This window comes from Emys orbicularis, chromosome 25 (genome assembly GCF_028017835.1).
Source record: "Emys orbicularis isolate rEmyOrb1 chromosome 25, rEmyOrb1.hap1, whole genome shotgun sequence".
Lineage (NCBI taxonomy): Eukaryota > Metazoa > Chordata > Testudines > Emydidae > Emys > Emys orbicularis.
The window spans coordinates 14,701,661-14,728,112 of record NC_088707.1 but is presented as its reverse complement, the minus strand read 5'-3'; the positions used below and the strand labels follow the sequence as shown (position 1 = coordinate 14,728,112).

Below are 26,452 nucleotides of genomic sequence, written 5' to 3'. Positions count from 1 at the left end.
CTGCTGGGAAGGGCGAGGGGCTCCCTGCCCCAGAGTGGTGGGGCTCTGCTCTGCGGTGCCTGGACAGCCGCACGGAGCAGGACCCAAGCCCCCCTCTCTGCACAGGAGTCTCCCACCCCACAGGGAATTGCCTTTCTGGCGAGCGCGCTGGCTGGGACCAGCACCTGGTCCCCCGCAGGCAGGGCCGCCCGGGGGGAGGAGGGGGGCAAGTGGGGCAATTTGCCCCGGGCTCCGCAGGGGCCCCCATGAGAGTTTTCGGGGGCCCCCACATGAGTTTTCGGCGGGTCTTCAGCAGCATGTCCTTTGGTGCTGCCAAACACACCCGGAGCGAGTGAAGGACCCGCTGCCGAAGACCCGGAGCTTCTTCCGCTTCGGGCCTTCGGCGGCAATTTGGCGGCGGGTCCTTCACTCGCTCCGGGACCCGCCGCCGAAGTGCCCCGAAGCCCCGGAGCGGAAGGACCCCCGCCGCCGAAGCCCCCAGGCCCCCTGAATCCGCTGGGTGGCCCTGCCTGCAGGGCCTTGCCCCCACCTGGTAGTTCATGATGGCGCGCAGGCACATGATGCAGAGGTGGACGTCATCCTTCTGGCTGATGATGCGCGAGTTCCGCAGTGCCTTCCTGCTGTGCGCCGGGTTGAGTCTGGGCCAAAGGAAGAGAGCGGGTGATGCCCGGGAAAGACTCGGCAGGCGGCACAGCTACAGAAAGCACCGGCTGGGGGCCTGGCTGGCTCAGACTGGGAACGGGGTCCCCTCTGATCCGTCCACAGTCTGCAGCCCCAGACACCCCAGCCCATGGGCTGTCTTGGCAGACAGGCCAACGACTGAGTGGGCTGGGCTCTGCCTTGGGGCTGGCCGGGGAGAGCAAAGGGCGTTGGCCCGGCCCAGTCTGCACCCTAGTGCGTTGGTGATCTCGGATGGCTGCGGGAGGCTCACCGGGGCGCATAGGAGTTCATAGGTGGCCTGGGTTTACTCTCCTGATCGCTCCAAGGGGCGCTGGAGGGAACGCTTGGGTGGACTTGTTGAAAGAATGTGTGGATCTGCTGGTTCAAGTGGCAGCACCTGAAGGAGGATTACAGCCTGCAGGACAGGAGGGAGAAACAGTACTTGATGGGGATGCGCCCTCCTTGGAGGCACATGGCGGAATGGAACGGCAGGGGCTTGGCAGCCTCTCCGGGGCACAGGCAGACGGCCAGGAGGCCTGAGTGCCCAGCACGCAGCAGCAGAGCAAGGCCAGGCCGTGCACTCAGCACCACGCTCTTCTTACAGGCCGCTAGAGGGCCCAGGGCCTGGATTTCCTTTACTTTACCACCAGGCCCTGCCCATCACACCTCCAATCTTTGCATGCAGGGAACTTCCGTTGCCTTTCCATGGTCACGTTTCAAATATCCAGTCCCTAAAGAGGGTCCCTGCCTTGTCACTGCACCAACGGCTGCTCCCTCGCATCTCAACCCCTCAGAGCGGATGGCACATGCTGACAGCCCCGCAGCCTGCAAGGGCACAGTCTCCAGGGGCACACGTACGGGCTTTAAGCCAGTAATTCTGGGTTGGCTTCCTGAGCAGTCACTGCAGGTAGCAGCTGGGGGAGCCGGGAACTCAGTAAGTCCCTATTGATTCTTAAGGGGTATTTCTGCTCTGGAAATCAGCTGGCAAAGTGCCCGGGGTGCCATGGCTATCGTCTCTCTGGTTTCCATGCCCAGCGTGCTGTGGTTAGGTGATTTCCTAGCTGCCAGCCTTGCAAACACGCCCGCGGGGGGGGGGGGGGGGGGGAGGGGGGTGGAGGGGGGAGGCCAGGCTCTTTCCTCCTTGCACATCACCACGAGTGGCCACGGCTCCGCAGGCCAAAATAGGCCCTCGGCACCACTTGTGCAGGCCTAGCAATTCTACACATGCACAAAAGGCTCTTCCCCCTGGCTAGACAGGTCCCGCAGTGCTACTGGGGTCAGACTCTGGCTCTCCCCTGCCACCCATGGCTGGGCTGGCCCCACAGGGCCAACAGGATCAGACTCCGGCTTGCTCCCCGTGTGGCTCGGCTGGCCTCACAGGACCAGTGGGGTCAGACTCCGGCTCCCACCCCCACCCCCGTGACAGGGCTGGCCCCACGGGGATAACAGGAGTAACAGTAGGGCTGACTGCACACACAGGGAGCGTGAAGCAGCACCATAGGACGACCTTACACACGACTAGAAACGGAACTGGAAAGCGATGCCAGAGCCTGACCCCAAGCACCAGGAACACGGGGGCAGACGTCAGAGCCAAATCTCCACCATCCCTGAGAGCGAGCCCGGTTACCTACCGTGAGACACGGCCCGAGGGAAGCGTGCAAAAGAAGCCTGTGGTTAGATGGTGGGAGGGGACCGGGCATGCACAGAGCCGCATGAGGTGAGCGGGCTTTGAACTAGAACTGTCTCCCGTCAATCTGGATCAGAACCAGGCCGATTCAGCCTGGGCCTGGGCGGGTCCAGCTCCTCAATGTCCACTTTTAACATTTCACCTTGTTTTCAGATCCACAAGATTTTGACCTATTGTCCTTTTAGGCCTCACAACCCTACCCTGTGCTAGCATCCTGATGGGGAAACTGAGGCACAGGAGGGGACATGGTGAGTCAGGAGCAGAGTCGGGGAGGAGGGATGTTTTAGTGGTCAGGGCACTAGGTTCAATTCCCTGCTCTGCTACAGACCTTCTGTGTGACCTTGGGCAAATCGCTTAGTCTCGCTGTGCCTGAGCTGGGTGAAATGGGGACAATGCACTTCCCGACCACCTGGGGGTGCTGAGGAGAAACACGTTAGAAGAGGCCAATGGTAACAGATAAGTAGTTACGAGAATTTCTCAGGGACAGAACCTGGATTCCTGGCGCTAGGTCCCCTGCGTTAGACAGCTCATGCTTCCTGGGGCAGGGGCCGGGGGTGTAATTCAGGTACAGTTGTTCTCTGGGTCACCAAGCTCCATGTTTATCAGTTTAGAGGGCAGTTATTAGAGACCCCCCCCCGATTATCATTTACACACACTTGGCCTTCTGGCCAACATCAGATCAGTGCAGTTTCTGGTGGTCCTCTAGTGGTTATAGCCGTGACCCTGCTGTGCAAGCATCACTCAGCCGCAGCCAACACTCAGAACTCGAGGAATGGTGCTGGACAGTTATTTCTGGGCAGTGGTGGTTTTCCTTAAATTTATTTTTATTTTAATTGTGAAAAATTTCCACCGGCTCCATTATTCCCTGACCCTCGCAAGCCATTAGCCTCAGTAACATCCAGCAGCATGGAGTGCCCCGAGTTAAATATATGGTATGCAAACAAGGAAAGGTGGTGGGGAGAGGGGCGGGGTCCTCAGCCCAGCAACTCCAGGCTGTCCTGACTCCAGATGGGCAGCGTGTCAGAGCCCGAGCAAGTGAGACAAAGCTGTGTGTGTCAAGAGTCGTCAGAGGCCACAGTGCAATGGTGCCACGGGCGCTCCCACGAGGGGGCTGATGTTCTGTTGGGTGCAGGGATGTAATTCTTCCCCAGTGGGAGCTGGGCGCCTCCCTCCTGGCCCAGGGCAGAATCAGGCCCACGAGCTGCAGCCTGTTTGCTTGGCCAGAAGAACTCACTGGCAATGGCCTCTCCTCCAGTATCTCTGAGCAGGGCAGGAGCTGATGGGCTCCAGCATGGGGTGTCCCAGGCTGGCTGCGTGTGTTACCTGATAGTCAGGTTCCTCGTTTTGGAGGAGCCCTGTGTGGGGGACGAGGAGTTGCTCTTGCTGAGGTCCTCCATGGATCTGTCCGGGGACTTGCCCTTGTCAGAGCCCGGGCTCCCGTTATCTGCGCTCTCCATATTGTACCTGGAGCCACACACGTGAAGACAGACGTGTGAGTCAGCAGAATATAGTGAGGCCTCGTATGAGGCAGCAGGATCCCGGCCAGTGGTGGGGGAAGGGCAGACCCAGCGACAGAGCACAGTGAGAGGAGGTCCCCCCACATAGGTATCTCGCGGCTCCTCGGCAGAGGCCCCCACCACTCGAGCCCAGGGGCGGGATGAGACTGCCCAGCCCTCACTCCTCTGGGACTGCAGAGACTGGCCCACACCAGCTTGCTCCCCAGCCGGCCTCCAGCCCCCTTCAGCCCCACGCTACCACTCAGCCGGCCAGAGCCACACTTAGCCGCAAACGCCTCAGGGCAGGTACTGCTGCCACCACAGCCCTGCATGGCCCCACAAATGTCCCCAGGGACCAGCAATGCCACCACGGATGGTTATGCCTAGAAAGTGCAAACAGACCATGCGGGCACAGGGCTCCGAGCTCAGGGAGTTTAACCATCCGTCCCAGGTGGGTTGTTAATGGAACAGCCCCCGGCCCTGGGCGCCAGGGGCCAGCCCTGAGGCAGCAGGTTGAGGGAGTGGAGACGGACGGACCTTTAGGGAGATCTCTGCAAGCTGCAGAAATTTCAGCACCCAGGACAGGGACAGACAAGGGAATGGGGAGGGGAACCGCGACAAGGGGCGGGGTTTTCTTCGATTTTAAGGCCAGATAAAATCATCTATGTCTGTCCTCCCGCCTAGCACAGGGGTGCCAGCACGTCTGAGCTAGAGCATCTTTCTCAGCCTTTGCCGGTCGGCAACCCCGTCTCTGAAGCCAAAATCTGTGCAGCCCCCCGCAGTGTGTACCATAGAACGGTCTCAGTGCCACCCATGCTCAGCCAACCCTGCATCTCGGTGCTGTCTAGCCCTGCGGCTCTGTGAGCTGGGCATGTCCCCAGAGGCGGGCACGGCACGGCACACTGGACCCTGAAGGGGAGGGGGATGAGACTTTGCTTTCGATGGTACCAAGGTGCCTGGCCACCCCCAATGGCCTGGCAAAATGCCAGGCTTGAGCAGCGCTGTCAGGAGACGGACGGTCTGGATCGAAACGCTCCCAGGGATGGAGAATTTACCCTGTCCCTAGGGAGGCTGTTCCACTGATTAATCACCCTCCCTGTGAGCAACTGGCACCTCCTTTCTAGTCGGAGTTTGTCTGGCTTCAGCTCCCAGCCCTTGGGTCTCACTCTGCCTTGCTGCTCAGTCCCAGACTCCTCTGCTCTCAGAAACCTGCTCCTGGGCAAAAGGAGCCGAGGGAGCCCCACTCCTACAACCCCAGACCCCGCTGGCCTCCCATGGAGAGCTGGGGCCCCAGCCCTGATGTCGCACGGGCCAGGCTCGTGTGGCCCCTCCCCTCCCATGCACAGTCCAGGACAGGCAGCTACAGCTGTCGTGTGCATGGGAAAGTTGCTTCAGGGAAGGGCATGTGGAGATCAAGCTTCTTCTAATGAAACGCGACAGGCTGGAGCCACCAGCACCAGGTGAGCAGCCAGCCCCCCGTGGGCCCCAGTCTGGCACCTGTGGTCTAGGCCAGTGCGCTGCCCCACACTTGGGAGCTGCCCGTGGCGGGGCTCTATTGCGCTAGGGGCTGGCACGCCTTGCTGCCAGAGGGCACAGACTGGGGCACTAGCGGAAGGCCCCATGGCTTAGACGTGGGCCGCCCCAGACTGTGGCTCTTGGCCCTGCCCTCCCGGGAGGCTGCTTCCAGGGACTCATTCCCAACGAGCTGTAAAGAAAGCGAAGGGGCCGCCTGCCCCCGCTCACAAGATGCTAGTGAGGGACGCAGAGGCAGTCTAGCCAAGTGGCCAAAGTTCAGAGCCAGGGCCTGTTAACACAGGAGCAGGGCTCCCGTGAGCATGGCGCTCAGGCAGGGCTCCCACGTTAGGCCTGAAGTCACAGGCCCGACTCGCGTGCTTACAGCTCGGCACTGCGGCGCTGGTCTGACGCGGGGCCGACTCTAGCGGAGGAAACGGCACCCGTCCCAGCGCCCTCCCCTCCCCAGCGGGGGCAAAGGGCTCAGCAGCAACTTACGTGACGGCGCACTGGGCGAAGGCGAGGTATTCCAGCAGCACGTCCAGCCCCTTGTTCTCCTCGTTCAGGAACTCCTGCACCCAGCTGGGGGAGAGGAGGTGCGTTAGCCAGGGAGATCAGGCAGGGACGGCTCAGCTGCACCCCCATCCTCACGCCCATTTCTCTTTTCTTCCCTTTGCTTCCTTTCTAGAGCGTCTCTCCCCCCTCCCCTCCCCTTGGGCCGGAGCGGCCCAGCCCTGTGGCTACCCCTGCTCAGACTGAACCCAGCTGTAACGGGGAGCCCAGGGCCAGCTCACCCAGCACTGCTCTGCACGAGCCAGTGGGCAGTGGCAGGGTGGGCTGGAAGCACGCTGGCTCTGCCCCCCTCACACACTAGCCACAGCCCTGGGATTAAGTAATCTGCTCCCTTCCTAGAGCTGTGGGGAAGGGCAGGGCTGCATCTCCCCCCATCCCAGCTCTCTCCCCACTGGCCAAGGGCCCCCACACTCGGGGCGGACAGCAGAGTTAGGACGCAGCCCTTTGAGGATATGGGTGGTGTCGAGTCAGCCTGGCCCGGTCGGATGCATGGCCAGGCTTCACAGGAGTAGAAAGGTTCACTTTCCATCAGGGCCCTGCTGCATGGCTGCGTCCCCCAGGGGCAGCCAGCAGTCCCTCTTCTTTCTTCCCCCACCGCACGGTTATTCACAGGTTCCCGGCTCCAGGGGGAGCCTTTTACTCTTTTCCTGAGAGCTCAAGTCCCTCCGTCCCGGCCCCGAAAGTCTCAGAGCTCCCCCCCGAGACTGAGCCATAGGTCAGGCATGCCAGCACTGCCACCCCATCTGGCAGGCCAGGGATGGCAGCTCGGAGATGTGCAGGGACTCGCCCAAGGCCAGGCAGGGAGTCGGTGGCAAGGCTGGGAATTGCCTCCAGGTTTCCTAAGTCTCAGAGCCCAATGCCTGAACCCCCAGACCCGCCTTCCTGCTCTCCCAGAAACCCCTCCGCTTGTCTCCTGTTTGGCTGCTGTCACCCCCACCCCATCCACGCTCCTCTGCCCATGCCACGGGTAGAAGGCAGGCACCTGCTCTCAACAGGACCCGCCCAAACTGCCTCCATCGCTCTGAGCCGTGACTGGCTTTGGGCCAGGCCCCAGATGACACGGGACAGCCCCAGTCCCACGATCAGGGAGGGGCACTGCCCATCTGCTTTTGCTCCATGCTCAGACGACAGTATGGACGTTCCAGATCAGTGCTGGGTCCCATTCGCCAGAGCACTACCCAGTGGGTTTGCCCCACAGCACGGAGGTAGATTTAGCATTAGACATACTCCAGGTCACCCTGGCAGCGCAGACTCTGGGCCGGCCAGGCCTCAGTGCCCATTCCCACCCAGCCTGGGTCTGATCCCGAGAGCCCGTCACACTCCAGGTACCTTCAGAGAGGCTTCTGCACAAAGCATGGGGCCACAGAAGAGCCAGTGTGGACACAAGAACAAAGGGATATAAACTGCCCATCAAAAAGGTTAGGTTTGAAATTCGGCAACGCTTTCTAACCATCAGAGTGAAGGTCCCGTCTCCACCCAGACTTGCCCCTGTTCTGGATCATCCATGAGCCAGATGGGGCTGGTAGACAGCCAGGGGCCCACGAAAGCCTCACCACCAAAGTCATGAGATTTTCACAGTGGGATGGTAGCACTGAGGCAAACTCAGTGGGGCCGTCCCTAGTTCCCCACAGTGCTCACCCCCCCCAGACACGGCACGACCATTATGGCATCTGAAAGCCAAGCAGAGGAGAGCAGCAGATGGCGCATGGCAGGAATGCATCACTGACGGGTCTTGAACCAGGGACCTTTGTACTCAAAAACACAGCAGCTCTGCTGCTGGAGTCAAAGCAGACCTCCGGCTAGCATTGGTAGCAGCCCCTCCTCCTCGCAGGCCTGCAGTGATTAGCAGGCAAGAGTGTAACCCCCCTTGTCGGCACAAGCCGCCAAGTACAATGCAGCCCTGCAGCCCCCAAAGCACAAGCCCTATCACTTGCAGGGTGGGAGTGGCCACTAGAGGGAGACAGTCACCTGCACTAACCCTGGACATTAGCACGTGATCCATAGATACTCACCGGATATAGTTGGTCCTCAGCGAGATCTCCAGCTCTCGGAGCACCTGTGTGGACTCCTGCACTCGCCTCTTAAACTGCGTTTCAAAAAGCAAAGGGGCGTTAGACAGATCTGCACCATCACTGGCCAGGTTGCAGCCTCATTTCTCTTTTACCACCTGTGTTAACTCCAGATAACCTCTAGAGCAGTGATTCCCAGCGTTACTGGTCCACGTATCTCCCCTCATGCCAGCATCTCCTTTCTGTGCACACTTATTTTAGACCTTAACAGACTTACAGAGTCAAAGTGCAATAAGTTTCAAATTTGGCTGGTGGAGATCTGCCTGGGGAAACTAGAAGAGAAGGCCTTTTGGCTGGGGGCGCCTGGGGGGAGGGCTACAGGACGGGAGGTTTAGAGGGGGTTGGACATTTTTTGACTAAATGGTTTTTCATCAGAAAATGCCGATCTGTTAAATCCAAAACTTTTCGCAGGAACGTCCCAGTTTCCATGAAACTTTTGTAAGGAAGGGTCCTCAGGCCCAGGATGGAATTTCGAGTCAAAATGAGAGAGACGCAGCCCCAGTCCAGAACCGCCTGACTCAGAACCGGCCCTGGGGCCTGGGGCTGTCACATCCCGCGGAGTGCCCTGACCTCAGGCTACTGGCTATTCTGGGATGGATTGGGGGGGGGGGGTGTCTCTCTGAGGTTTTTCCACACCAAAAACTTCAAAAAGTCGCAGTTTCATCTCGATGCAGAACAGGAAAGTTCTTGAAATCAGGAAAAGTTTTGTGAACTGGGAATCCCGTTTCCTGCCGGCTGTAATGAGGTTAGACTGCGGGGAGGGGCGCTGGTGGGGTGTGAGGGAGTGGGCGTGTAAAAGGGCAGGGAGGGCTCAGAAGGGAGGGATAGGGAGCTGGAAATGAGGGGGCCTCACCTGGCATCAGGCAACTCCAGCTCCGATTCGCCCTCATTCCAGGGCTCCCTTCCCATTTCCTCTGAGCCAGGCAGCTCTGCCAGCCCCTGCCCTCTCTGGACCGCCTTTCCCACGGGTCTCCCTCTGCCCTGGTCCCTGGACTAAACGCCTTCCTCGCAGCCAAGGGATTCCACAGCCTTTCTCCTCAGGGCTGTGCTGTGACTCGGGCAGGCTCCCCAGCCCACCAGTATCCAGCTGCCAGCCCCGCTCCAGGGAGCCTCCTTTGCTCCCCCACTTGTGCCCTTTGGTTCTGGGGCCCCCACTGAGCCTTGGGGGCTGTGCTGTGACTTAGGCAGGCTCCCCAGCCCCCAGTCTCTCTGCTGGGTCCCAGCCTAGGGAACCTCTCTCCTGGGCTGCTGCTCCCCTGTAATTCTGCTCTCCCTCTCCTCCTGGGAGCCAGCCAGCCAGGAGGTAGGCACCTGATGGACACCTAACCCCAACCTCCAGCTAGTCTGCTGCGCCCTACAATACCGGTGTCCTTGCAGGGCTCATGGCATGGAAAGGGGTTGTCTGGTCCAGGCTCCCCTCCCCCTTACAGAGGACAGACTACCCTGCTACCGGGCCCCACTTCCAACAGCTCCTGTGCCCCTGGGGTGCACGTACCCCAGTTCGGGGACCTCAGCTCTCAACTGCGGTACAAAAGCTAAGGGGAAGCAAAGGAGAGGGGAGAATAAAAGGGGGAGGATAATACCGCCATGGCAATCAGCCAATCGGAGGTCACCTTTCTGCTGACTCCGCCCGTATCCAAGTAGCTCTTCAGTTTCTGGATGTACGCAGAGGGGGGGTTCTTGACCTGGAACCGTTCCTGCGAGGAGAGGGGAAAAGGGAGACATTCGGGCCCAGCTTCCGCAGACGATGGAGGAGAACACAGCCCCGAGCACTGATGCAATGTGTGCACACCCGGGCGAGCACCCACAAGTGAGCGGGACGCTGAGGAGACTGCAGGGGTCTGAGATGGGGGGAGGGATAGCTCAGTGGTTTGAGCATTGGCCTGCTAAACCTAGGGTTGTGAGTTCAATCCTTGAGGGGGCCACTTAGGGATCTGGGGCAAAAATCAGTACTTGGTCCTGCTAGTGAAGGCAGGGGGCTGGACTTGATGACCTTTCAAGGTCCCTTCCAGTTCTAGGAGATTTTAATTTATTATTTTAGATGTGCATGAGAAACAGCTGCATAGGGCAGGGAGAGAGACTCGCTCTTTGGAAGCGACCCGCTGCCCAGGTCACGTGCCCCCGGGAACTAGCTGGACGGGGAATTGGAGAAAGGACGTTTGCCAGGATCCAGCAGGATTTCGATGCTGAGTGGGAGTGAGTGAACTGGCCTGGCTCAGAACTCACAGCCAGCCCTCTTCTTTAGGGCACGGAGCTACGCTAGGCCACCATGCCAGGCTCAGACAGACACCGGTCCTCACGCAGTGCCGTGGCTGCACACACCGGGCATGGGGGCGGGGGAGTGCCGCAGGGACCCTCCCCAGCTCGGGAGCTACATTGGTGAAGACAGAATACAGAGGCTGCCTGTGATAGCCCTGCAGTCCCCTGCCCCAGACCACACCAGCCCGGTCTCCTGTCTCGCCACCTTCAACTGTCAGTCCTGCCCAGCCAAGGATGAGCAGCGCCCAGAGCTGGATGCTCTGTAAACCCCACCGGCCACGCCTGTTATAGTACGGCCCACCTTCCTATTCCCCTCCAACCCAGGGTTTCAAAGCTCTTTACACGCACTCGCCCATTAAGCTGCACAAGCCCTGACCATGAGCTAGGTGAATATTATCTCTATTTTACAAAGTAGAGAAATTAAAGGACTTGCCGAAGGACAAGTTTGTGGCAGAGGTGGGATTAGAACCCATATCTCCTGATGTCCAATCCTGTGCATAACCACAGACCAGCTTCCTCATCCCATGATATAGCACCAGGCTGCCTTTCTCCCCCACATGGCCCAGCACTGCGCCTTCCTCCTCCTCCCCCGGGCACAGCGCTGGGCCTGCCTCCCCTCCCCCCCCCCCCCGGGCACAGCGCTGGGCCTGCCTCCCCTCCCCCGCCCCCCCCCGGGCACAGCGCTGGGCCTGCCTCTCCTCCTCCCCCACACACCCATGGCACAGCGCTGGGCCTGCCTCCCCTCCCCCGCCCCCCCGGGCACAGCGCTGGGCCTGCCTCTCCTCCCCCCACACACACACCCAGGGCACAGCGCTGGGCCTGCCTCTCCTCCCCCCCCACCCAGGGCTGGGCCTGCCTCCCCTCTCCCCCCCCCCCCAGGGCACAGCGCTGGGCCTGCCTCCCCTCCTGCCCCCAGGGCACAGCGCTGGGCCTGCCTCCCCTCCCCACCCACACACCCAGGGCACAGCGCTGGGCCTGCCTCCCCCGCACAGCAGAACATTGTGCAAGAGGGATTGTTGCCTGACACCAGCTGGTGAGCAGAGTGCCATCAATCAACCGCTATCTAGTGTCACTGCAGAGACTGGGCACACAGATGTTAACTCTTTTTAAGAAGCGTTGTCCTAGGGCTGGTCTACACTGAAAATTTACATGGGCCTAGCTCAGTCTCTGGGGGCGTGACAAATCCACACTGCTGAGAGAGATCGCTATGGCGACCTAACCCTGGAGCAGACAGCGCTAGGCCCACAGAGGAGTTCTTCCACTTACCTAGCTACCGACCCTCGGGGAGGTGGATTAACTACAGTCAGGCCATGTCAACACCACAAAATTACATCGGCATCCAGCCACTGCAGTTATTAAATTGCTTGTGCGTGCACACTTGGCTCCTTGTGTCAGCGGTGCACGACCTCACCAATAGCGCTTGGACCATCACGGTGGGGCATTGTGGGACGGCTCCTGAAAGCAGGCACCTGTCCGTGTCTGCACTGACACTGTGTCCACCCAAGTACAGCGGCCGTGACTCTCCACCGCTTGGGGAAGTGGCATTACTAAACCGGCGTAGAGAGGCACTTGCGTCGGCAGGACCCACAGTTAAGCGAAGACACTTCCATGGTTAGGTTGACACAAGGCAGCTTACGTCAACCTAACCATGTGGCTAAGCAGCAGTTCTGCAGAAAAGGACCTGGGGATTACAGTGGACGAGAAGCTGGATATGAGTCAGCAGTGTGCCCTTGTTGCCAAGAAGGCTAACGGTATATTGCACTGCATTAGTAGGAGCATTGCCAGCAGATCGAGGGAAGTGATTATTCCCCTCTATTCGGCACTGGTGAGGCCACACTGGAGTATTGCGTCCAGTTTTGGGCCCCCCACTACAGAAGGGATGTGGACAAATTGGAGAGAGTCCAGCGGATGGCAATGAAAATGATCAGGGGGCTGGAGCACATGTCTTATGAGGAGAGGCTGAGGGAACTGGGATTATTTAGTCTGTAGAAGAAAAGAAAGAGGGGAGATTTGATAGCAGCCTTCAACTACCTGAAAGGGGGTTCCAAAGAGGATGGAGCTCGGCTGTTCAAAGTGGTGGCAGATGACAGAACAAGGAGCAATGGTCTTAAGGTGCAGTGGGGGAGGTTGTAGAACTGATGAATGAAATTGTTTTTAATTGTTCATTTTATTAATGTAACTTCATAAGTAAAGTTTTATGAATGAAACAACATTCATTCATAAAACCGGTTACCCCAATAACTGACTAATTGACAATTAAGATGCTTGTTAAGAGCCATAGCTGTTCAGCCAGTTGCCCTTGTAAGTTTTACTGTCAATCCAATTCCTGCTTAAATCACTAAGACTTGCACTCATAGACTTTAAGGTCAGAAGGGACCATTATGATCATCTAGTCTGACCTCCTGCACAACGCAGGCCACAGAATCTCACCCACCCACTCCTGTTTCAGTATTGTAACTTCTGTTCACTGTTTGCCATTCACTACACTTGTCTACTTCTGCTCACTGTTTGCCATTCATTATACTTGTCTACATTGTAGCTTCTGTTCACTCTTTGTCATTCCTTACACTTGTCCATATTGTAACTCAAACTCCATTTTAAAACGCTCACTCCATTTTGTAAAAGCTTGCTGCAACCTTCATTTTTGCAAAACCCTGCTGTAATCTTACTAGTTTAGTTTAGATGTGTGAATGAGGTATGTATGGATGATGGAATCAACTTCCAGCACCAGCCTGTCCTGATGAATTAGAGTTCAAACACCAAGGGCTGAAGATGCAGACAAGAGCCCTAACAAAGTAAGAAGAGTCCACCCTACAAAACAACAACAAAGGTACAATAGAAGGAAGATCAAAGCCAGGTCCCAGGCTGAAAGTCAGGGTCTGCAATTGACGGGTGATCAATCACACCGAACCCAGAGGCAGTGTGACACAGCAAGACCTATAGACTCTGGATTCAAACTAAAGCCTACAAAAAGGATGGGTGAGATGGAAGACTTTGGAGGGTAACGTTCTGCTGCCAACATGGGAGGGCAGACCCAGCCCTTCCTTGTGCCCGGCTTTCCTGGCCAGTTACCACCAGGAGTTACGAACCCAAGCTGCAAAACCAAGCCACTGACTCAAGCTACGTTCAGGACTGGTAACTATACAGCAGCTTTCAGAGTAGCAGCCGTGTTAGTCTGTATCTGCAAAAAGAACAGGAGTACTTGTGGCACCTTAGAGACTAACACATTTATTTGAGCATAAGCTTTCGTGGGCTACAGCCCACTTCTTCGGATGCATAGAATGGAACATATATTGAGGAGATATATATACATACAGAGAGCATGAAAAGGTGGGAGTTGTCTTACCAACTCTGAGAGGCCAATTAAGTAAGAGAAAAAAACTTTTGAAGTGATAATCAAGATAGCCCAGTACAGACAGTTTGATAAGAAGTGTGAGAATACTTACAAGGGGAGATAGATTCAATGTGTGTAATGGCTCAGCCATTCCCAGGCTCTATTCAAGCCTAAATTGATTGTATCTAGTTTGCATATCAATTCAAGCTCAGCAGTTTCTCCTATACAGCAGCTGCAGAACATCTGATGTGTAAATGTGGATGTGTGTGTGTGTGTATAGGTATTAGTTATTGGTCATAAATCAAATTGTGTTATCATAATAAATGTGGCATCTTTGTCTTGCCCCCTGAAATGCTCCTGTGTAGTTTTGTCTGCATAACAAGGTCTAGGTTGGATATTAGGAAACACTATTTCACTAGGAGGGTGGTGAAGCAGTGTAATGGGTTACCTAGGGAGGTGGTGGAATCTCCTTCCTTAGAGGTTTTTAAGGTCAGGCTTGACAAAGCCCTGGCTGGGATGATTTAGTTGGGGATTAAGTATCAGGGGGTAGCCGTGTTAGTCTGTATCTACAAAAACAACAAGGAGTCTGGTGGCATCTTAAAGACTAACAGATTTATTGGGCATAAGCTTTCGTGGGTAAAAACCTCACTTCTTCAGATGCATAGAGTGAAAGTTACAGGGTGGATGTAGTCCACTCCCAATAACAGATGAGGAGGTGTCAATTCCAGGAGAGGAAAAGCTACATCCACCCTGACTGAATTGGCCCTGTCAACACTGGTTCTCCACTTGCGAAGTAACTGCCTGCTCTCCATGTGTCAGTATATAATGCCTGCATCTGTAACTTTCACTCTATGCATCTGAAGAAGTGAGGTTTTTACCCACGAAAGCTTATGCCCAAATAAATCTGTTAGTCTTTAAGGTGCCACCAGACTCCTTGTTGTTTTAGTTGGGGATTGGTCCTGCTTTGAGCAGGGGGTTGGACTAGATACCTCCTGAGCAGGGCCGGCTCCAGGCACCAGCTTGCCAAGCAGGTGCTTGGGGCGGCCACTCCGGAGAGGGGCGGCACGTCCAGCTGTTCGGCGGCAATTCGGCGGATGGTCCCTCACTCCCGCTCGGAGCGAAGGACCTCCCGCCGAATTGCTGCCGCAGATTGCGATCATGGCTTTTTTTTTTTTTTTTTTTTTTTGCGCCGCTTGGGGCGGCAAAAACCCTGGAGCCGGCCCTGCTCCTGAGGTCCCTTCCAACCCTGATATTCTATGATTCTATGTAGACCGGGCCTGACGGGAGAGCCCCTCCCGTTACTGTCTACACGGCAGTGCTGCAGCTGTACTACTCTGAGTGTGGACGCACCCTTCGTAACAGAGACGTATGTTTCTCTAATGATGATCCATCTATGGGGCTTGAACTGGGACCACTGGATTTAAAAGCATGAGCCACACTGCGCTGGCCTGGGTTAGGCATCGAGATCCCCTTTCATCCAAGTGCCTCAGGACTTCTCCTTCCCGGTATATCGATGGGATAACTGAGGCAAAGGGAAGGGAAGTGACTGTAGCAGAGCAGAACAGTCCTGGGGACAGAGGCTGGCACATGGAGGTTTGATAACGGGCTCTTCAGTCCAGCAGAGGAAGGTGTCACACGATCCAATGGCTGGAAGTTGAAGCCAGACAAATTTAGGCTGGAAATAAGGTGTAAATGTTTAACAGCCAGGGTAACTAATCATTGGAACAACTTTGCAAGGTGGATTCTCCAATCCTGACCATTGTTAAATCAAGTTGTGAGGTTTTTCTAACAGACCTGCCCTGAGGATCACTGTGGGGCGGGTGTCTGCCTGTGCAATCCAGGGGATCAGACTGGATGGTCCCTTCTGGCCTTGGGATTAGGAATGCACGAGCCCACTCCGAGATGCTGGACTCCTGGCAGCCTCGCAGAGCTCCACCGATGGGCGGGAGATGCCTGTGCCCAGCCAGAGCCAGGATCAGGGCCCTGAGGCTCTGGCCGTGGAACAAGCCAAGAAGAGCCTGCTCTGCGCAGTATCCCAGCCGGCACGCGATGACTCCTGCCCTGCACCACCTCCTCAGGGAGCGCACGGCCCAGCCAGCTCCCGTCAGACTCAGGCCCCGGACCACAGGCAGGCTAGAGGGGTGATGACAGCCCTGGGACCCCTGAGCAGAGCTCTGGGCTAGGGCCAGGGATGACTGTGCTGGGTGAGCCCCTAGGTGAGCAGCCCATGGCCCCCATTTATCCAGAGCGCACGGACAGCGCGAGTAGCAGGGCACTGAGCCCCGAGCCTGCAGGGCCTGCCCGAAGGTGGACAAGGAGGTCAGTCTCCATGGCCCACCCAACCTATTGCCTCTCCGCTGGGCCTGCCATCAGCCACGATCAGGGCCGGTGGGAAAGCTGCTTTGTCATTCCTTCCATGTCCCCCAGGAGCAGGAGCCAAATTAACTGCCCATCAGGAGATAGCAGTCAGCATGGATTCACCAAGGGCAAGTCATGCCTGACTAACCTAATTGCCTTCTATGAGGAGATAACTGGCTCTGTGGATGAGGGGAAAGCAGTGGATGTGTTATTCCTTGAGTTTAGCAAAGCTTTTGATACGGTCTCCCACAGTATTCTTGCCAGCAAGTTAAAGAAGTATGGGCTGGATGAATGGACTATAAGGTGGATAGAAAGCTGGCTAGATCGTCGGGCTCAACGGGTAGTGATCAATGGCTCCATGTCTAGTTGGCAGCCGGTTTCAAGCGGAGTGCCCCAAGGGTCGGTCCTGGGGCCGGTTTTGTTCAATATCTTCATTAATGATCTGGAGGATGGCGTGGATTGCACTCTCAGCAAGTTTGCAGATGACACTAAACTGGGAGGAATGGTAGATATGCTGGAAGGTAGGAATAGGATACAGAGGGACCTAGATAAATTAGAGGATTGGGCCAAAAGAAACCTGATGAGGTTCAACAAGGACAAGTGCAGAGTCCTGCACTTAGGACGGAAGAATCCCATGCACTGTTACAGACTAGAGACCGAATGGCTAGGAAGCAGTTCTGCAGAAAAGGACCTAGGGGTTACAGTGGACGAGAAGCTGGATATGAGTCGACAGTGTGCCCTTGTTGCCAAGAAGGCGAACGGCATTTTGGGCTGTATAAGTAGGGGCATTGCCAGCAGATCAAGGGACGTGATCGTTCCCCTCTATTCGACATTGGTGAGGCCTCATCTGGAGTACTGTGTCCAGTTTTGGGCCCCACACTACAAGAAGGATGTGGAAAAATTGGAAAGAGTCCAGCGGAGGGCAACAAAAATGATTAGGGGTCTGGAGCGCATGACTTATGAGGAGAGGCTGAGGGAACTGGGATTGTTTAATCTGCAGAAGAGAAGAATGAGGGGGGATTTGATAGCTGCTTTCAACTACCTGAAAGGGGGTTCCAAAGGGGATGGATCTAGACTGTTCTCAGTGGTACCAGATGACAGAACAAGGAGTAATGGTCTCAAGTTGCAGTGGGGGAGGTTTAGATTGGATATTAGGAAAAACTTTTTCACTAGGAGGGTGGTGAAGCACTGGAATGGGTTACCTAGGGAGGTGGTGGAATCTCCTTCCTTAGAGGTTTTTAAGGTCAGGCTTAACAAAGCCCTGGCCAGGGTGATTTAGTTGGGAATTGGTCCTGCTTTGAGCAGGGGGTTGGACTAGATACCTCCTGAGGTCCCTTCCAACCCTGATATTCTATGATTCTATGAAACAAGGCAGCCCTGGGACAGCAATGCCCAGCGGCCACTGCCAACCTGAGTCAGCCTGCGGCCTTGCTGCTCGAAAGCTCAGCATCCCCTGCCCGCATCCCCCTGCCCCCGAGCCTCCACCCCCAAACCTGAGGGTTTCACTCAACACGGACCCCCAAAAGCAAAATCTGGAGTCACCAGAACCCCTGAACTAACAAGCAAGTGCAGAGGCTGACTGGTTAAAATATCCAGCCACTAGCAAAAACTACCAGCCCCTCCCCCTTCCCCAGGGAAGCAGCTGCTCCAGTGAGATGCATCAAATGCCTCAGAAAACCCTGTAATTGATCTTTCACTGGTTTCTAATAATATTCAGCACTTACACGGCGTTTGCAGCCTCAGAGCGCTTGGCAGGCATTAAGGGCCCGATCCGGCAGGCCTTGGAAGGACTGGGCCCCGGTGCCCCCCCACCCCTCTCTGAGCTGGATAAGAACTAGCGCACACACATGCCCAGTCCCTGCTCCCTCTCAGCACCAACGCAGAGCAAGAGGATCGACCCCTGGCTTTCTTTGCAGATCACCAGGAAAAGGCGACTTGAGCCTGGCTGGGTGGAGGCCCAGCTAACGGCCTCTGGCAGAAAGCCCATCCCTGAAGTGAAGTGAATCTTTCTGCTGCTAAGGAACTGACTGACTGTGGGTGCAGAGAGGACAGAAGGGGAGAGAAATGACTCATCGAGGAAATGCTGGGATTAGCCTCCTTGGCTTCAGAGGATTCAGCCCCTCAGATTCCTCTGCAGGCACCTCCAATGACTGCAAAGTGCTGGCAGGGGAGCCAGCCCTCGGCCGTCCCAGTTGGGAGCAGAGGCTGCCGGGCCACTCGGAACATCTGTGGGCTGAAGCAATGAGCGTGACTTCTCCCCGCTCTGGCCCCGCTGTCGTGAGTCATGCTGCGAAGCGTCAGACTGAAAGCCTGTGATCAGGTACCAACCTGAGCAATACAGGAAGGGGCCAGGGGGAAGTGTCTGGGTGTGAGTTTCCTGCCGTGAGTGTTGTGTAGCAGTGGGTAATGGAGGGCGCTGAATCTCTTGCAGCAGGTGCTAGGGTGGCCGTGGGGGGTGGCGCGTGGGTGCCCGCAGCTCCTGGAGACTTCCCTGGATTGGGCACCTCAGTCTCACCTGGTCACAGATCAGCTCCCACTTCTTCTCGCTGTCGTACTGGCTAAGCAGCTTCATCTTGTCGGGCGGCAAGTTCATGGAATCCTGCAGGGGAGACAGAGGGGATGAGACAGGAGTGGGCACCAGAGCGGCCATGACCGCGAGGGAAGCAGAGCCCCTGTGTGGGGAGGGCTGAGCCCTATCCATCTGTCTGTTTAGGCCCAACCTGGACGATGCAGGGTCCCTTGCATCCCAGGTATCTGGGTGATGTCACCCCATCTTCCTCCAGTGCCCTGGACCCTCCACCCTCCTACCAGCACTGCATCCCCGCCACCCCACCCCACCCCACCCTTCCACCTCCAAGGACGGATTCCCTGAGCTCCAGCTCCATGTCAGGACATGGTTGGGTTGCTCCATCACCAACCAGAGCTGCCAGGACTGGTCAGGTCTCAGAGAGGCAGATTCCCAGCTCGGCACGAGCCTGGCACAGACACAGACAGTCTGTCCTGGACAGGTGGAGACCTCCAACATCTACTCTAGTGTCTGGCTGCAGAACGAGAAGCTTCAGCCTATAGTGTCCTGAGGACTTCCCCCTCCAGTGCTCCTCACCACCAACCCAAGATTTGCACTGTGCACGGCGCCGGGGGGGCAGAACCCCAGGAACTCGCTCAGTGCTGCGGTGATGCCTGTGCAGCACACAAGGATCAATAAAGCCAAGTCGAGTTTCAGTGCAATGATTTAAGCTCCCCATCACCAGTCTCCACAAGCCCAGACTCCCTCTGACAGCCAGTTTTAACCCGGGGCCTCCAGATGCTTTACAATCAGCTACTCAAGCCTCACAGCTTGGCCCTGCCTGGTGGGTCAGTATCGTTATCTCCCATTTTATGACCGGGGAAACTGAGGCACGGATGGGGGATGTGATTTGCCCAAGTCCACACAGGGAGCGACTGAGTGGGGTGTAGAACCCAGGAGTCCCGGCTCTCAGCCCCCAGCTGCAGCTGTTGGACATTGCCCCTTGCCATCTTAAAGGCTGCATTGAGTGCGGTTACCGCTCTCCCTCCGAGAGACCACGTGGGAGCCACGTGCAGCCACGTGATGGGTCTCAGCCCATGAAATCAGTGTCTGTTTAGAGGCATGAGCTCAGCGGCAGGATGTTGCGCGCTGCGGTGTTCCCAGCACTGATGTTGCTCAACCCAGCTCCTTCCTGCTTCCCCATCCCACGGCAGTCGGTTTGGGCCCGATCTGGAGAGATGGGGAGCCAGCGAGGCCCCTAGGCTGCTCGGCCTGTCCCGGGATCGGGCCCCTCGTGTGGTAATTGGGCACAAACGGTTGGCTTCTCCAGAGGCTGCCCTTGCGTCGCGTGTGCAGGAACAGGGTGTGACATCACTTCCCCTTTCCAAATAGGTAGCACGGGGGACTTCACTTCTCCTTATGCTCGGCTGTGCTGGGGGAGGGCTCGGGCCTGACCAAGTTACATGATTCGCAGCTCGCTCACTGAGCGTTGGTGCCAGGACCCAGCGAGGAAGCCACCAGGCCAAAGTCCTTCTCCCTTCCAGCACATGGCCCCATTGAGCCTACAGCTCCCAGCATGCCATGCTCCACCCTGGCGTCCAAGATGGAGCTCGAGCACACAGACCTGCCTGCCCTGGGATTTCTGGAGCTCCCCGGGCAGCCTGCCAGGACTCAGGGGCGGCAATGGGGCTGCAGCCATGAAAGAAGCCCCAAGGGGCACTAAACGGGGATGGGGGCCACAGATCCTGCTCAAGAGATGAAGCCCAGCAGTTCCCCACAGACATTTAATGCACAGCATGGGTTATTTTCCTGGTTCTAAAGAAAATCGTCACTTTCCCCCCCAAAAAAGCAAGGAGCCGGGAGCTAAGGCCCCAGGGAGGGGCAGCTGTCAGCTGGGAGGAAAAGCTCCATTGCCCATGGAAGGCAGGAACAATGGCACATGGTGCTCATGGGATGCACCTCCATCATGTGATGAGCTGGCAGGTGTTTATGTAAACCAGTGCCCTCTATTGGATGGACTGAGAACTGCTCCACTGAGGGTCATAGACCCTACACTGCTAACAGGGATTCTCCTTTAGCCCAAAGGCTCAAGGCTTGTGCTTTGCAAGCAGGAGGATCTGAGTTCTAGCCCCACCGCTGCCATGACTCTGAGTGATGACAGTGACAGCTGTGAAGTGCCTGTAGATTCCTCACAGTGCTAAAAGTGGAGGGCAGCCAACACTCATGGCATTTCACACAAATTAGCTTGAGCCATCAGGCTGCCAAGCCTGGGCAACATGGGCAGAACATCCTAGGAGCACAGATAATGAGAAACAAGAGAGGAAACACGCTCCCAGAGGGATTTGGGCTTAAAACCCAAACTGCTCAGGAAGAAAGCGAAAGAGCCTCGGCTCGCTATAGAGGAGTGCGTCCAGGAGGAGACCTGCCAAGCCAGATGCACTCCTGGAGCGGAAATCGCACCACCCGCTAACTGCACTTCAGTGCCCTTTGTGGTGCATTCGGGATGAATGAGGCTGTCAGAGGCGGTGTGTGCGATTGAGAGGAGACGAGATTCTGCCGAGGACACGGAGCCACCTCGGGAGAGGGCTCAGGGATTCTCCAGCAGTGGGGAAACCCACGGCAGAAAGGCACCCCAGGGCCTGGGGAGCGCCTTGCTCCAGGCACAGCTGGGTTTAGCCAGGTCCCACTGGATCCAGCTCACTCCCATCTGTGCTGGCTCCTTCGGTCCCTTTGCTTTGGAAACACTAGGGTGAGCATCTGGCGGGGCCCTCCTCCCTCCCTCACGCAGCCATGCAGAGCCGAGCTGGGCTGAGCAGGGAGGCTAAAATTAGGCTTGGAGGCTAGAAATAGAAATAGCCTCACTGAGACAATCAACAGCCCCGGCGCTCACTGCCTGGGCATCCGAGCAGGATCGTGCTCCGATTGAGAGCAGCCGGCGGAGAGCCCAAGCTGCACCTGCGCTGGGCGCTCTCCAAGGAATGGGCCCATTCCCACGGCGCCCACCGCCAGAGGTGCTGTGGGTTATGCTGCACGGTGCCACCCGGTGCCCAGGAAGCAGTGGGCACAAGGGCAAGTGCAGCATGTCAGATGGTCTGTTAACTAACAGCACAGAGCTCTCCGGGTAGGCAGGGCTGCCTTCGGCTTCCCCGGGCATCACACACAACCGCCCTCACCTACCCGCAGCGTTTAATGGCCCAGTCGCTCATGGACAACGTGGCGTTTCCCAGCGTGGACCTGCCCTGGCAGGACAATCTTGGGGCTAAAGCACAGGGCTGGGAGCCAGAACTCCTGTTTCCAACAAGTCACTTCCTCTCCCCCTCTGTAAAGCAGAGATACCCTGATGGGAGAGATTTACACATCATAGCCCAGGTTGGGAGAGCCTGGCGTGGGAGGGGCTGGCAAGGGGTGGGGCTTTCGCTCCAGCAGAGAGGCAGCAATGTCACCCGCCAATCGTAGCACCTCTTTCGTTAACATCCTTGACCAAGGAGAGATGCTGCGTGCCACCATCCAGCGGTGGCTAATGCAGCTGGGCAGACCCCTGCCATTTCACCAGGACCAGGGAAGGCAAGTCAATAGGACTTTAAACCAATGTGAGGGCCCCACGGACACGGGGCAGCTCTGAACCTGGGCACTTGGCTCCTGTCCCAAGAGAGCCATTTTCCTAATTGTCCTAATGCCTTTTAGGGTAGGTTCCTGCCCTGGCTTAGTGCCCAGCCCCTCCTCCCCCACTCTGCTGGGGCTAGGATCTCTAACTCCCAACCATTCAGGGAGCCCCCCCTCTGGCCTCCTCTCCCATTTCCAGTACATCTGGGGGCTCCATTAAGGCTCACAGGTGGGCGTTCTCCCAGCCCGAACACTAGCACACAGAACGTAGAACTGCCATCCCTCGTAGGGATGTGCTAGAAATACTCCAGGGCTTTGAATTGCTGTGGGCAGCTCACACACTGTGCTTCATATAGGTTCCAAAGCGCAACGGTTAATAAACCGGAGCCTGCCCACCCACTTGGCTCGCCCTAGGGAAAGCAACCGTCTGTGCGCCCACAGCTCCCCGCTCCTCACTGGCCTCTGGCCCAGACTCGGCTGCCTGGGATACGGAGGGACTTAAAGCCCTCAGCAAACAAGATGCTGCACTGGCATCGCCGCAAGGTGCCTTGTCATCACCTCAGGAGCCTCCTCATCACGGTGGGGGGAGGGAGAGCTCAGGGGTTTGAGCATTGGCCTGCTAAACCCAGGGTTGTGAGTTCAATCCTTGAGGGGGAAATTTAGGGATCTGGGGCAAAAATCTGTCTGGGGATTGGTCCTGCTTTGAGCAGGGGGTTGGACTAGATACCTCCTGAGGTCCTGGATTCCTCCCTGGTCTGGAGTTTCCCTCCTGCAGGGAGCTGTCAGCACATCTGCCTGCTCTCGGATGGGCTGAGGGCCCCCAGCTGTGCACCCCACCCATACCAGCACACCATTATGATCCTCCCGTGGGAACAGAGGGCAGCACTCGGGCACAGCACCATGCTCTGGGTGTCCCTGGCATGTGGAGGGACAACAGGGCCAGGGGAGCTGAGAATGAAGCAAAGCTTCCTCAGGCAGTGAACAGACTGAATCCTCCATGCCTGCCAGCCGCCTCATCAGATCTCAACCAGCTGTGTGGGCTCCGCCCCAGTCAGTACTCGGAAGGTGTCCCCCAGGTGGGGCTGGTGCTGCTGGATGAGACATAGCGCCAAGGCTCTGACCATTGGTGATCATTAAAAATCTCACCGCACCCTGCAAGAGGAGGGTCAAGTTAACCCTGGTGTCCAGGCCAAGTTCCAGTCTGGTTGATTACTTCCTGCCTCCCCTAGCTCTTCCCAGCAATGTCAGTTTCATAAGGAATCCTTCTTCACTTCCTGTCCTAAACTAACATTGTGCGCTATTAAGCAGCTGCCCTTCCACCCCAGAGGTGGCTGCATTTCAGTGCTGGGTGAAGCAATTCCTCCCTACAGCTGGCACAGTGGGTTGGGATAAAAGGAGCTCTATAAATGTAGGGCCGTATTATTACTACAAACAAGGAGCTGCAATAGAGGCAATTGCCTCCATAGGAGTTTTTAAACTCCCAGTGAATGGACTGCCAATTAACACATTTGCACGTGCTGTCTGGACAGTCGATAGCTCCGGGACACAAGCCTTTGTGGCTTGCCCCAGCCTAGGGGGCCAGACTCCCAGGTCTCCCTTGAGTCTTTGTGCCACGTGGTCCCTACTGTTACCAGTGAACCTTATCTCAGCTGCAATACAAATATAAGAGCGTAAGAGTTGCCACATGGGGTCAGACCAATGGTCCATCTAGCCCAGTATCCTGTCCCTGACAGTGACCAGTGCCAGAGCTTCAAAGGGGACTGTACAGAACAGGGCAATTCTGGCGTGATCCACCCGTCTTCCACGCCCAGCTTCTGGCAGCTGGAGGTCTAGGGACACCCAGAGCAGGGGGTTGTGTCCCTGACCATCCTGGCTAATACCCATCGATGGACCGATCCTCCATGAACTTGTCTAATTCTTTTTTAAACCCAGTTATACTTTTGGCCTTTACAACATCCCCTGGCAATGAGTTCCACAGGTTAGTTGTATGTTGTGTGGGAAAGTACTTCTTGTTGCCAGATAGCCACTGCAATTCCCAGCTATACTGATTCCACAAATGGGCCATTGTGCACCACTTTTCCTGGTTAGAGGGACATTGGTGACTCAGCAGGGAGATGCTGGTGTAATGGCTTGAGCAGAGGAGTGAGAGCCAGCAGCTTCTACTGCGTCTCTTTCCCATACGTGCGCTCAATACAGTTTGCAGCCAGGACTGGACTAAGTCATGGGGCTTATGGGCCCATGGCTAGGCCCCCAGGATCTCAGCTGTCATTTGAAAACATTACATTTCCAGCCTTTGCAGATGTAAAGAAAAAGCTTGAAAAATGTGACCTGAATGTGACTGCCTGAGTCTGCAGAGAGCCTGAAACAACATCTCCAAAAAGCATAGACTTCCCCAATGATCTTAACTCTGAACCCTGCTGCCACTCCTGAGACAGGCAGGGCCATTGGGTGGTGGTGGGGTGGCAGGGGCCCTGCAGTGGGCTGTGCCACCAAAGCCCCAGATCCCACGACCAGGAGCTCTGCCCCAAATCCAGGCTCCAGTGCCCGAGGAGCTCTGTGCTGATCCAATTGGCACGCAGTCATCTGAGGTCCCGCAGAGCACCTGGGGACACCGACCTAAGCCAGCTGGCTCCTTCCCGGCTGTGTTCCCTCAGCTGCCGCGTGGGCTGCAGATAATGACAGGCAATTCAGCTCCGGTCAGGAGGGAGGGGCCATTTGTGATCAGAGCTGGGTTCCAATCTCAGCTCAGGCCTCCCCGGCAGCCATACCCCAACACACGCACCTCACTGTGTCAGGCAGGGAGCTGCCATCTTACTTCTCTCTGCCCTGTGCCAGACACCCAGGGCCTCGTATAAATAAGCTTTCCGGTTAAGGATCAGAATACTCTGCACTGCTCTAGCACTCTCATCCACTGATCTCTGGTCACGAGCATCATTAGCCCATTTTACAGATGGGGAAACCAAGGCCCAGAGAGAGGCCATGACTTGCCCCAGGTCACACGGTGAGTGGTGGAGCTGGGAACCCAGGAGTCCTGATGCTCATTGCAGGGCCCTGCCCATCAGAGCACGCTGCCTACCATAGCAGCAGCAGGGCGCTGTGTGTCCTACAGAGAGTGGTTTGGACACGTTTTGAAACCTCAGGAATCGGGGCACCACTGGGGGTGGCTGAAGACTTGGGCTGGCGCGTTTAGCTGAGCTGGACCAGAGGACCCTCTCCAATCGGGTTATGCCAGCGCCTTTAGCCCAGGGGGGTCCTGCCTGGCCAAGGGCAAAAGTCACTGTCCCAGCCCAGAGAAACTGTCCCAGAGGGAAGGCAGGGCAGGGCGGGAGCCGGAAGGGCAGCCTTGGACATGCTGGCATTTGTGTGCCAGCAGCACCCAGAGGCCCCATCGAGATCAGGGCCCCATGGTGCCAGGCGTGGAACAGACACATGGGTACAGCTATGCAGCCAGCAAGAGCCTGCAACAGCGGGCCTCTGAGCCCAGGCCGAGACTGGCTCTGGCTGATGGGCTATGAACAGCTGTGCAGACAGGGCCTGGAAGCTGTGACTCTCAAGCCCCACGCCCCACCCCCCAGGCTTCGGAGCCCGAGCCGCACCATCCACACAGCAATTTCCAGGGTGGCAGCACGAGCCCAGGTGTGTCGAGCCAGGCTCGGGGGCTGCTGTGCAAAGGCACCCAGAGAGACAGGCTCTGCCCCAAGCAGCTCACAGCCTGAACTAGGGTGACCAGAGGTCCCGATTTTATAGGGACAGTCCTGATTTTTGGGTCTTTTTCTTATATAGGCTCCTATTACCCCCCAGCCCCGTCCCGATTTTTCACACTTGCTGTCTGGTCACCCTAGCCTGAACAGACAAGGGCTGAGAGGGGAAACTGAGGTGCAGAGGGGGAAGGGAGTCAGCCACCGTCACCCAGCAGGTCAGGACGGAGCTGGGAGCCGAACCCAAGTCTCTGAGTCCCAAGGCGGTGCCAGAGGCACTAGACTGCACTGTCTCTCCCACGCTGGCGGCGGGATGGGGGTGAGGCTCCAGGGTTGTCACCCAGGCCCCTCGTGCAGGTAGATTGAGGGATGATGCAGAGACAAAGCAGCAGCCCATGGGGGTGGGGGGAAGGGCTGCAGCCAGGGGCTGCCTTGGCCCAGTCAAGCCAGCTGGCAAGTGTGCTAATCCCACCTGACCGCTCAGTGATGAGAACAGATGAGAGGGAGTGAAACGAAGTAGAACATGAGCCCGGGACACCCCCCAGGGGCAGCCAGAGACAGGCACACACCCAGGGGCACCAAGAGACGGGCACACATCCACAGCACACATCCAGGAACACCCAGAGATGGGCACACACCCAGGCACAAACCCAGGGGCACCCAGAGACAGGCACACGCCCAGGGCATACCCAGAGAC

The 26,452-nt window shown here is 57.0% G+C and overlaps 1 protein-coding gene across 1 annotated transcript in view; it reads right to left on the bottom strand.

Annotated features, from left to right (window-relative positions):
• The window catches only part of FMNL1 (formin like 1), a 63,751-nt gene that overhangs the window by 19,392 nt on the left and 17,907 nt on the right, over nt 1-26,452 (bottom strand). Inside the window, exons 2-7 of the mRNA XM_065422449.1 lie at nt 18,464-18,547; nt 9,581-9,694; nt 7,941-8,014; nt 5,854-5,937; nt 3,671-3,811; nt 530-638 (exon numbers count right to left, since the gene is read on the bottom strand). Of these exons, the coding sequence (XP_065278521.1) occupies nt 530-638; nt 3,671-3,811; nt 5,854-5,937; nt 7,941-8,014; nt 9,581-9,694; nt 18,464-18,547 (606 nt within the window). The remainder of the gene's footprint in view (nt 1-529; nt 639-3,670; nt 3,812-5,853; nt 5,938-7,940; nt 8,015-9,580; nt 9,695-18,463; nt 18,548-26,452) is intronic.